A 13,117-nucleotide genomic window follows, 5' to 3' on the forward strand; every position below is an offset into this window, starting at 1 on the left:
AATATAGAAATGGTTTTTCTAATGTTATTTGCAAAGGAGCAACTTCCTAGGGCTCTCAGTAACTATACTATGTATGCCTCCCCCAAATCCCAAGATAATCCCCTCTGAAGGTCTGACAGACTTTTTAGAATTATTATGACATTCAGAGTGCTCTCAGGGCTCTGAGCCACAGAAAGTATTTTTCCAATATTATAATTTATCTGTGATCTTTTGACTGCCATGTCCTCTAAAATACTTAGGAAGACAAAGTCAACATGGCTTATTCTTGAGTACTTTTTGATTTGTTCTGGGAAGACAGTTTTTGAATTTGAGAGGTGAGAGGTGTACACTCACAGTTTCCACTTTGAGAGTGGAAAGTATCACCTTTTTTCACCAAAGGGATTGATGGCTTCAGATATACCTAGCTTAGCTGATCCTCTGTCACTCTCACAGCAACATCTACCCATTTCCCAGTAATTGGGGCTCCAATATCTAGGTGTATTAGCAGGGTAACCATCACACTCAGGCTCTTAGCTCTGAGTTTAGTTCTGAAGTTGCTTTGTAACCCGGTAACCTCCCAAGTCCCTGAATTGATCTGCTTATCAGGAGAGGTGGAGTGTGTAAGCAGGCCCATAGAGCAAGCAGAGGAGCCCTAGACAGCTTTATAGTACTGTCTACTGTAAGCAGACTCATATGGAATCAAGCCTAATCATTAGCAATTTAATGAGGAACTATCATCTCAGAGCTCAGCATTGGATTTGATGTGGAGGAAACAGGATTCTGATGTGGAGGAGGTAGGAAGTACCATTCCGGAGCTCTGGGCGTTGCCCAAGTCTATATAGAACACTATGAAGGGGGTGGTGCTGGATGCCATGAAAATCTGGCTTACAAGGGAATAGGAGAGAGGCAAAAGGCACAGAAAAGAGGTGGAAGGGCATGGAATTCAGTTGTTTGTCTGTCTCACTTTTGCCAAATGGTGGCTCTGTTTCAGAGCTAAACCCGTGAGTAAAGGGCTAGGGAGAAACAAACACTTTGAATTTATTCTCCTCCCCACTTTGAGCCTTGTTTTGAATATTTCTTCTTTGTGGTCGCATCTGAATTTTCCTGACTTCTACATGCACACAAGCTGTTTCATGCTGAGAGTTGTTACAAAGCAGATCAGTGAATAAAAAATAAGCCAAAATGTTCGCATTTTAGGTCAAAACATTTTTACTGCTCTGACGAAGTAATTTTCTCCTTACTTAGATGGAACATATGTCATAAGACATTCCATAGAGCAGTCTTCCTTGTAGCTGCAGATAAAGGATTTCTTTGACTGCTAGCTCTCTACCAAGCCTTTATTAGCAGAGCACAAAGTAATTGTATTGTCTGTTTGGCTGGTATTATTTGGAAAAAGTAATTATCTAAAAAAAGAGAATATGCAGACAGACTGATTTAATAATTTGTATATCAATTTTTGCCTTTTGGGTGGTTGTTATTAACATATAAATTATCTTATAAAGCATATTCTGCACAATGCATAAACTCTGGAACAATGAGAGAAAATAAAAACCAGGTTCAAAAAGTCTCCCTCCACACACTAGAATTTCCCGTAATTCAAAACGGAGAAATAACTCAAGATTCTGAAAGCATGTGAGACTGCCTCGCTGTGCCATAGAATTTTGAATCACTTCCAGTAAAAAGCTTTCTTTAATGTTTAGGCATACATCTCTTGCCAAATAGGTCAGCAGAAGGTAGAAAATGCAAGCTTTGGAAGATCTTCCTGCATGTCCAGCCATGCCAAGTCCTGCTCAGCTATTTAATGCTCACACTCTGCTTGTTCCTTCAAAGACCAGGGCACAAGTTCTGCCAGAAGCCCACTTGAGAATAGTCTTTTTAAACCTACTCTAATAAAGCCTAGGAGTCATTGCAGCAGTTCATGTCATCTGGTCTCAGAGGTTTTGAAGCCTAGGAAGTGAATCATGCCTAAAAGGCCTAGGATGGGGTAGTTAAGGATATTGTAGTATTTCTAAAAATATTTATACATGGCCATGTGCACGAAATGCTCATTGATTCAGTAATCAATGAAGACATCTTTCTTAATTTTTTTTTTTTTTTTACAAGATTCTTCTTTCTGATCAGTGAGATCCTTCTCTGCATATATTTATACTTGGGGGAAAGTCTCAATATATAGAATATGCAATAAACATCTATGATCAATATTCACCACCAAATAGAACAAACATTAACTTTTATTCCCTTCAGATGTTTTTCCTTGTTTAAATAAAGCTTTAAAATCTCTATGTTTTCTTTGTCAAGCCCATTCTCGTCTCTTCCCCAAAGGTCAGCATTATCTGGTGCATGTATCCCAATTGTATTTTTGTCTTGGTACTATATTTATTTTATGTCCCTTAACATAGTTTTGTAATATTCTACATACATGTCTTAACCAAAATTCTTTTAAAAATGAAATTACATTTCCTAATTGTTACTGATAGTACCTAAGTATGGTATTGCTCTTTGCCTATCAATCTCAAGTCGGGTAATTCGAATGCTCTTAATTTTAAAGGTTATCTGAAGGTTTTTTTGAATATCTAGGAAGGTAATCATATAGTCTACAAGTAAAAATTTTGCCTCTTGCTTTACAATCCTCATACCTCTTTTTTCTTAAACTATTCCTTTGGTTAGGAAATCCAGTTCAATATTGTAAGCATCCTTGTCTTCTTATGTTACTGGAAATGCTTCTAAACTTTTACCATTTAGACTAATATTTGTTGTTAGTGTTTGATAGATTCACTTGAGTAGGTAGGAGAAGTTGCCTTTTTGCAATTTTTTGAGGGTTTTTTTTTCTGCTTCATTGAGAGGAATATATGGCATTTCTCTATTGAATTCTTAATGCAATAAATGTGATTTAATTTGATAGGTTTTTCTGATGTTAAATCATCCTTACCATCCTAATCTTAATCCATTTAGTCATGATTTATATATATCAAATATATATATATATATCTATGTGTGTGTGTGTATATAGACACACACATATCTATTCAATATGGCAATTTGGGGACTTTTTAACTTATTAGTTGCATCATTCATTTAACAAATATTAATTGAGTTAATTTGTTAATTACATTTAGGGAAGCAGTCAGTAAGCAAGATTAGTAAGTAAAATACGTAATATGTTCATAGTATGTTAGAGAATGATTGCTTTAAAAGGAAAGAACAAGGAGAGAAAAGGGATGTGAAATCTGTGCGAAGGGTTGGACTTTAAATTGAGTGTCATAAAAGTCTTCACGAAAGTGTGAATTTGAGGATAAGCCTGTCGGAAGCGAGAGGATCTAGCTTTGCAGCTAAGTAGATGAGAAATGGTCTAAGCAGAGGAAGCAGAAGTTAAACAGTCCTAAAGCAGGAACATTTCTGAGATGCTTGAAAAATAATTTGGTAATTTTTTTTCTAGAAAATTGCCAATTTCAGTGAAATTTTCCAATTTATTGGCATAAAATTACTTATATAATGCTTCATTATTTAGAAAAACAATTACATTTGCAATTCCTAACATTGGCTTTTTGTCACTTTTGGGGGGTCGGCCTATCTAGAAATTTATCTATTTCATTATTATTCTCAATATTATTATTACCAATTTTTCTCTGTATATTGGAATTGACAATTTATACACTGCATCTTAGATGTGCAAAAAAGTCACATCATATTACTTTACCCCAGGGGACATCCTCCCTCTTACTCTTGTAGAAAGCACTAGTACACTTCTGGATCTCTTCCATGTCCAACAGACACTGATAAAAATTTGGCAGTGCTAACCCAGTCTGCCTGAACACACCACACTGCCATTTGACTCTCCTGCAACCGAGTGCTGTTGGCGTGAAAGCATCCTACAAAGTAGCCTCCTCAGTGCTCCCACGGAGGCACAACAAGTTACCCTCTTTTTGCCATCGCTCTCAACCCTTTCACTAACCACCTGCGTAAGCTTAGGGTTGCACAGGGGTTGCTGTTAAATCTTAAAGAACCATCAGCACAAAGGAGAACAGAGATTGAGTCTGACCAGTCAGGGAGAAAGCTGAGCTCTCCTGAGTAACCTCCTCACTTGTGTCAGGCCAAGGTGCCATGAGTTACAGACGCTTCAGGACTAGTAGTAAGGACCGAGGGCAATTAGATAAATGGAATGAGATGCTTCAACTAGACTATATTAATCATAGTTTAAATTTTTTTTTTTGTATTTTATGATGTTTTGACATTTTGGGGACTCACTTACAAGGGAGACACTGTCCCTCCTAGGGTTAGCTAATTCCCAGAGATAAACACTTGTCTGAGAGCACAATCTTCAAATGCATATCAATCCAATCCACAGCCCATACCCTCAACTACTTCCTTTACTGGGAGCTACTATTCCCGTTTTAATCTTTTCAAAGCGTGGTATCAGGCAACTAGGGGCCGTTGCTAAGCCTCAGAGCCCACCAGAATTATTCAACCCTAGATCTGTCTATCCTGTTTGCCCTGCCTTCCCATTTTTTTCCCCACAAAAAAATACAGTGAAGGCTCTTGCCATGCTTTCCCCTCGCTCCCACTGACTCCTCACTAAGCCCGGGGCTTCCCCGTGTGGCCCTGCTGGCATGCCATGCCTCCTATTTCTAGAATCCGTGAGTATAAACTTCTTCCTTGGTAACAGTCATTTCCGTGTCTGCATGTCTTACCACACCTGATTAACAGAAATCCTGGGTACATTTTAAAATGCAAAGGGCCACATGTAGATCATAGGCTTGTGTACCCAGTGCCATTAGGATGTGTAAAGTTCCTTTGCAACCAGACGCCATCCTAAGAAGGAAGAAACTGGGGAGGAGAGAGAGGATTAGAGTCTTTGAATGGGGATTTAAGCAGTTCATAATCCTAGTCTCACAGAAAGTAAACTATTTCTGCTCTTTCTAAAAAAAAAAATTTTATGGGGGGGTCATGGTAGTTTAGGTTTATTTATTTAATTTATTATTATTTTTAAACAGAGGTACTGGGAATTGAACCCAGGACCTTGTGCATGCTAGGCAAGCACTCTACCACTGAGCTATACCCTCCCAAATCACTGCTGCTCTTGATGGAAGATCTTTTGGTCAAACTTTACCATCCCAAGGAGATGGCGACTGATTATGGATGACGTTCCTCGAGCTGCTTAGTCCTAGTTTTTAGCACCATTAAATGGCTTCTGAGTTTAGTTCTTTTGAGTGAGGAATTTCTGCTTGAATGTTCAATACTTTTACCTGCTTGCAAGAATCAGAGGTAGCATCATATTTTGCTACTGATTATAATTTATTTAACAGAACACTGTGGTACAGTGTGGTCAGATTGCCTGAGTTTGAATCTAGGCTCCACCACACAGGCTGTGTGACCTTGGCCAGGTTGCTTAACTTCTCTTCACCGTAATTTTCTCACCTATAAAATGAAAATAATTATAATCATGTCTACTTCATGGAGTGGTTGTGAGGGGTAAATAAGCCAATCCAGAGAATTTGTTAGTGTAATGCCTGGCACTTACTGAGCATTCAACAAATGTCGATTTTGATTACAGTGAGAATGATTATTAGCATGTCTTTGTGGAGGGACTCTGCTAAGTGACCCCGTTTCCTGTTTTCCCAGCTCCCCAGGTGGTAGTGTTATTAACGGAATGGTGGAGCGGTGCGTGGATCCTCTGACTCTAACGCCCATGCTCTTCATCACCATCTCCCTGTGACTGAAGGTTTAAGAGAGGATGAAGCAAAGAAAGAGTTCAGACTTTCTAGCATCAGTTTACTACGTCAGGCATCCAAGAGCGAAAAACAAGAGAACTCAGGAAGCCTTGTGACATTTCTCCTGTTGTCACCAGTGTTGCTGGCATTCAGACCACTCAACCCAAACTGCAGTCTACAAGACATCCCACAGGCCTCTCTGAAAACACTTCAAGAATGTCATGCTTTTTTCTTTTCCACAAAAAGGCCAACATTACTGAAACATTTCATTTTTTGTTTGGAGAAAAGATGTTCTTTGGCATTGAACTATCTCGCATGAGGTTATTTTCTGGAACATCAGACGATCATCGATAGCTAACAAGGCTGGTTTTGCTTAAATGAAAACCAGCATGAAGCAACCAAATTGTTGCATCTAGCCAAGAGCCACAGGACTCATTAAGTTATGGGGTCACCAGTATCAAAGGCAAAGATTTTTTTTTTAAGCTAGTACTTAACCTAAATGCTAATCTCTTTTAAAAAAGAAAAAGGCAATGTTGAGGGACAGCAAGTTAAAAAGAGAGAAAGAGAAAAAGGAAGTTCTGGTTATTTGGTATTTAAAGAGCACGCACTACTGAAAAAACAAACTACTCCAATGCCTTCATTTCATAAATAGCGACTAGAAGTAGCGCTGCTTAGAGGAATGAAATAGCATTGATAAATATTTTGTAATTGAAGTTTAAACTTCGAGCAATTGCATTTAATAAGTAATAGTGCGTAAGTCACACTCCAGTAGGGAATGGAAAGTTCCAAAGAGGACAACCAAGCAAAGAAGAATAAAATAAAGAAGAGTCTCAAGACAGGAGAGGGCAGGGGCTCTCACCTTGGTCCTCCCAGCTCAGGATTCACCTGTCCCTTAACAAGGAAGGATGGGAGCAAATACCACAAGCATCCCATTTATTATTTGTAGTTGGTTGTGTTGTGAGTGGTTCTTAGATTCATAGCAGAGAAACAATATGCATTACATCATTTGTCCTTTTGTCATCAATATGAAGTCCTGAGTAGAAGACCTCCTTGAGATGTTGCGCATGGAAGGGTAAGAATTCAGTTTGATCATTGCGGTGTGGGCTTGTTACCCACACAACTTTCTCAAGGGAGAGGAAAAGACAAAGACAGAAGTAAGAAAAAAGAGGAGGAGGGGGAGGGGAGAGAAAGAGAGAGAGAGAGACTGAGAAATAAGCCCCAATGCCCTAAGGCACCTATTGTATGTAATGAATAACTTCTCGCCTTTGCATGTGGACTGTTCCTAGTTGTTATCTGCCATCATCCTTGGAAGAAAAGAGAAGATAACATTCAAATCATTTTTTGGTAGACTTAAATTTCCTTGTGGACGCTGCACTGAGAAAGGCTGCTAGAAACTGTTTTCAAAGGAGGCCTTGTCTCATCTGGATGGGTCATAGATTTCACTGATGTATTGAGATGTGTTAAACTCTCGGTACTGACACTTCACCCAACGGCATTAAAACAGCCTTTAAGATACCAACGTTAGAGCCTAACAGGCATTGGTTCAAATTCGAGTTCTGCCACCTCCGATGACTTGATGAGACGACGCGTGTAGAATGGACTTTAGCACACCGTGAACACGCAACACGTTATTATTAATCACTGGGTGTGACGGTCTGAGTATCCCCACTGCATAGCTTTCCTCTTGGGGGAGACTGAGAACAGCACAGAACCATTAGACCTGTCTCCTATGGAGCCATCTGGCATTGATTCTTCAGCTGCACGTCTAGGGACGAGCTGCACGTCTAGGGACGAGCTGCACGTCTAGGGACAAGCTGCACATCTAGGGACAAGCTGCACATCACTAAGGCCATAAAATAAAGGAAGCAGTAATTCTCCTCTGACCATTCAACTGCTAAGATGAAGAGACCTGGAACTTTACATTCTCTAGGATAACACAGAGAAAGCCTTCTAATAGGATACCCTGTTGCTGGTGTCAAGACTGTTAGCTAAGGGGGAAGGGATGTTTTGTATGCTAGAAGGTTTTCCGTTATCCATTAGGGTTGTGGTCTCTTTGAGTTCTTGTCATAACCTGCAGCTGTGTTTTACGAAAGAATTAACCCTAGGTAGCTTTTGCAGCAATAAAATAATATTCTGTAGATGGCTTGTTCATTTTCTGCATGTATTTTACTGCTGTGTAAGACATGGGGAGTGAGAAAACGGGAGAGAAAAAGCATGAGGCGAGGCAGAGAGATGTGCAGAGAAGAGGAAGACGTATATATAGCTCCTATTCTTTGTCACTTTAACTAAATATGTATTTTCTGAGTCTCTTTTTCAGGCCATAAAAAAAGCAGAGCCAAGTTTTATTACTTTTAAAATGAAATACCGTGTGCTGCTTTTCTTTCTGGTTATAAATATGCATTATAGACAATATAAAAAGCGTACTGAAAATTATTTTTTTAATGTCCCATAATGCTGTTAACCAGATGTAAATATTTATAGCATTCTGGTGCTTTTCCTTTCTAATATGTTTTCTATGTATATTTTTATGTGGTTTGTATTAAACATATAAGTTTGTAGCTCTTTCTGTGAGTGTTTTGAGTTATCAAGTACACTTTTCCACATCATTAAAAAATCTTTTAAAGATAAAATGTGATCAATTCGTTCCATACACAAGAATAAACTCTAAATAAGAGATCTAAATGTTAAGAAACGGAGCTGTATAATGCTAGAAGAAAACATAATGACTTTCCATATAGCCTCGGTGAAGGAAGAGCTATCTAAACATGACATCGAATTCAGATGCAATAAAAGAAATCGATAAGTTTGACTACAAGAAGATTAAAACACTTTTGCATGGCAAAAAAAGCACCATGAGTAAAGTCAGAGGACAAACAACAAATTGAGAATAACTATATGTGATATAAATCACAGATAAAGCACTAATTTCCCTAATATGTAATACCTTTTAAGGATTGAAGAAAAAAGGACCAAAAGTCCGATAGAAAAAAATAGACATGAGATATAAACAGAAAATTTATATTTATACATTTATATATGTGTGTATATATATGTCCCTTAAATATACGAAGAAATGTTGAATTTTTATTCATAACAAGAGAAATGGAAATTGAAAAGAAATTGAAATACTACATCCAAACATCAGATTGGCAAAAATTTTAAAGCTTAGTAAGGCTGAGAAGAAGAAACTGGGCACTCTTACACAACGTTGGTGGGAAAGTAAAATGGTGCAATCCCTAGAGAAGGGTGTGGTATGATAATAAATTAATTTCTTTTTTGTCTTAGATTCCTGACACAGAGCTCCTAAAACCCTTGGAATTTCTTGAGTAACTGGAATGTCTTTTATTATTCACAAGTCCCTGTAGAGCACACCTAAGTTTATGCTAACGAAGTAACTTAGTTTGTGGCCCTTAGTTTCAGGATGAGGCTGGTTACCCCAAAGACCAAGCTATTAGGAGGTAGGGGACTTTCAGTCTCACTTCTGACATTTGGGGAGGGGCGGGAGGAGGGACTGGAGATGAAGTTCTAGAAAAACTCTTGAACAGCGAATTTTGATGCGCTTCTGGGTCGGTGAATGTGCTGGGAGGGTGAAGCCCTGGAGAGGACTCAGAAGCTCCATGACCCTCTCCCCATTCCTTGCCCTATGATCTCTTCCATCCGGCCGTTCCTAAGTTGTACCTTTTATATAAACTGGTAACTGCAAATAAAGTGCTCTCCTGAGTTCGTGAGCCATTCTAGCAAATTATCAAACATGAGGAGGCGGTTGTGAGAACCCCCAATTCATAGCTGGTAGGTCAGAAGGTGGCCCGGGACTTTGAACTAGTATCTGAAATGAAAGTAGTCTTATGGGACTGAGTCCTTAGCCTATGGGGTCTGTGCCGCCTGCAGGTAGTTAGTGTCAAAATCGAAATGAATTGTTGGACACCCAGGTGGTCTCTGGAGAAGCAGGAGATCGGTTGTTGGTGCCAGAGAACACCCCAAGGAGGATATGACAACATCTAACAATACCACATATGTCTGCATCCTTTGACTCAGCAAACCCACTTCTAGGAACTGACCCTGAAGATAATCCCCAGGAATGTGAAAATACATATGCAAAAGGTCACTCTTGGCCACATTATTTGTAATTGCTAACTATTGCAGACCATCTGAATGCTTCAGTATGGGAAATTGGTGGAACAAACTAAGACATATAGTTTCATACAACTATCTATTTTCAAAAGAGGAGTATCTCTACTAATCGATTTCTAGGATATGTTATGTACAAAACAGTATCTACGGTGTACTCTTTTACCTTTACTGTAAGAAATGAATAGGAAAACATCCTACATTTATTTTTTAAAAATTAATTTTGCAAAAATAACAAGAAGGATAAACCAGAAACTAAAATTTGTTGCCTATTAGGAGAGGGGGAAATGGGGTGGGATACAGGAATGAGTAACACTTCTTTGAGTGTATAGTTTTGTATAGTTTTGACTTTTGGAAACATGCTAATGTTATACATTTTAAAAAGTCAAGAATGATGGGGAAAAGCCCCTAAAATTGAATGCAAACAGAAACAAATGAACCAAATGAATTTTAAATGAATAACATAACCAGAGAGACAGGGGCACTGGTGAAAATAGAACAAATTCAAGTTACTTTTGACCAGTGTACTTTTTATTTAAAATTACTTACTAATACTGTGATAAGCGGAATTCTATGATGGCCCTGAAGATTCCTGCCTTGTGGCATATAAACTCTATAAAAAGCCCTCCCCTTGAGCATTGTAGGAACCGATGAGAAAATAATAAGGTAGTTGCTCCCTCCTTAGGCTCTGTTATAGGAGCAAGGTGATGGAGAGCTACTGTTGTGCTACGTGTGAGACTACGTCAGAGCCGACGAGGAGAGGAGAGGGCATGTGGCTGAGAGCTGCAGGTCATTTCTGGGGAGCTGAAAATGGCCCCCAGTTGGACAACCAGCAAAAATGTAAAGATGTCAGTCTTAAAACTACATGGAACTGAATTCAGCCAATATCAATGAGCTTGGAAGAGGACCCCAGGCTCTGGATGTGAACCACAGCACACGTGACACCTTGATTTCAGCCTTGGGAGACTATGAGCAGAGAACCCAGATGCTCTGTGCTCAGACTTCTAATCTAGAGAACTCTGGGAGAATAAATGGGTATTATTGAATAAGGGAGAAGAGAAAGATCTTTCTTACAGTAAAAGGCTCACCAAAAAATACAGAAAGAATATAGATGAAATGATGAAGTCAGAAAACCTCCATTTTGCAATCATAATAGTAAAAAGTGATTCAGGCAAGCATCTTCGAAGGGAGAAAGGTTTGCTTGTAAATAGGATATTTACAACATCTCAGAGTATTTCCCTACAAATTATGTATTAATTTCAAAAGGAAAAAAAGTAAATATGGTAATGACTCCTTAACCAAATAATCAAAATAATGTCAACAATAAGGAAAAATTACCTGAAAAGGATGCATCATAATGTGGTATTTCAGCCAAAAATGCATAATCTGAATCTAATTATAAGAAAACATTGGAGAAACACAAACTGAGAAACATTCAGCAAAATAATCTTTTGTATTCTTCAGAAATATCAGTGTCATAAAAGACAAAGAAAGGCTGAAGAATCCTCCATATTTTAAAAATCTAGAGAGATGTGACAACTAAATGCAATATGTCAGCCTAGACTGGGAGAAAAAGCTACTACAGAGGACATTATTGGGACGATGGACAATATTGCTATATGGACTGTAGGTTAGATAAAAAATATTGTATCAATGTTAAATTTCCTGGATTTGATAACCGTACTGTGGTTATGTAAAAGAATGTTCCTGGTCTCAGGAAAGACACTGAAGTTTTAGAGGGTAACAAGGCATGATCAATGCAACCTAGTCTCAAATGGTTCTGGTGGGGAGAAATACTTTATACACACACACAAACACGCACACAGAATAATTAAAGACAAAATGATAAAATGTAGACGAATGTTTAAAATTTTGAAATCTGGGTAAATGGTTTACGAGTGTTCTTTGTTCTATTGTTACAGTTTTTCTGTAAGTTAAAATTGTTTCAAAATAAAAAGTAAAAATCATATTTTTTCAAATTAAAGAAGTTTTATATGCCTTTTATACTGGTTACAAAATACTCCATCTTATGAAGGTACTATAACTTATTAACTCCTTATTGTGCTTCTTGTTTATTATTTGTTTTTAATCATTATAAATAATATTGTGATGAGCATCTTTATTCATAATTCTCTGGTGTATATTCCTAGAAGTTGAATTCCTGGGACAACGCATTGAAACTATTAAAACACTGTTGATATATATTGTCAAAACACTTTGGGGAAGCTTCTATACAGTCATTCAGTTATTCACTTATTTTACTTATCCATTCATACCAATTTACAGTGTTTTACATGCTCATGTCCTTCCTCAACACTGAAAATGAATTTTCTTAATATTTCTAAGTGCATAGGCAAATTTTATTATATTTTTGTTATTATATACATTGTATTAGAAACAAACATTTTAGTATGCTTACTAGCCATTTATTTGTTCTAGGAATTTTCTATCTGTGTTTTCTGCCTATTTTTAAGGATGCTGTGTATTGTTTTAAATTGATGTTATTTCTTTATGTAGACACTATCTTAACACTTTGCCAGATTTATTGCAAAGGAGGGATCAATGGCTTAGCGGCTCGACTTTTAACTACACAGCACTGGCTCTTGCGTGCAAACTCAGTCTTAGCAGGAAACACTGAAGATGCTGGGAGGCTGTAAAAGGCTTCGTACGCAGGGCCAGCTTGGTGAAGAATTAGATTATAGAGAAAAGAGAACGTTTAAACAAATGTGGGGATAAGGGAGAACTTTCCCAAGGAGATATAGTTCACAGGTCTAGTTAATTTTATGGCAAGAGGCCGTGGGAACAGCCCCTGGCATACTGGGCTGAAAAAGCTCCCTCCCAAAAGATAGTGCAAGCACTGTCTCTAGGAGGAGACTCCTCTCCTTATCGCATCCTGGTGCCGCATGTGCGGGCATGGAGAGGCTCTGAATATGCAAAGTGGCAGATTTTATCAGCGATGAAAGTAAGAAGACAGCAGTATCTCGAAGGCCACTCTCAGAGAAAGGAGACAGTTTGCGTCGGTAAATTCCACCCTTCACCCCATCCCCTGTCCCAGCAGGTGTGCTGTTTGCACAGGTAATAGACAACCAAGTCTGCCTGGCATTCTGGTGAGACTGAAGTCAAGGTTCCTTCTAAAGCCTATTCCATCTCCGATGATACTGCTGAGGGTCTGCTGTGATCTTTGGCCACATCAAATCCTGGGATTTTTCTTTTCGCTGGCATAATAGCTTTAGGTACTGGGTGTCGACTTTTTTTTTTTTTTAAGTGGGTTCGGGGAGGTTCTGTGTCAGTCCAGTGTGTCC

The 13,117-nt window shown here is 38.4% G+C and overlaps 1 protein-coding gene across 46 annotated transcripts in view; it reads left to right on the top strand.

Annotated features, from left to right (window-relative positions):
* The window catches only part of LOC123615538 (uncharacterized), a 206,233-nt gene that overhangs the window by 93,012 nt on the left and 100,104 nt on the right, over positions 1 to 13,117 (top strand). For 32 of the 46 annotated variants that reach the window (XR_012510854.1, XR_012510853.1, XR_012510871.1 and 29 more), the window contains one exon: positions 5,599 to 8,245. The exons of the other annotated variants lie outside the window; for them this stretch is intronic. Coding sequence is in view for 2 of the 32 variants with exons in the window: in XM_074375430.1 (XP_074231531.1) it covers positions 5,599 to 5,654 (56 nt within the window). In the remaining 30 variants the exon portion in view is untranslated. Of the gene's footprint in view, positions 1 to 5,598; positions 8,246 to 13,117 lie in introns of those variants that run through there. 46 annotated transcript variants of the gene reach the window in all.

Source organism: Camelus bactrianus, chromosome 12, assembly GCF_048773025.1.
Source record: "Camelus bactrianus isolate YW-2024 breed Bactrian camel chromosome 12, ASM4877302v1, whole genome shotgun sequence".
NCBI classification, from domain to species: Eukaryota; Metazoa; Chordata; class Mammalia; order Artiodactyla; family Camelidae; genus Camelus; species Camelus bactrianus.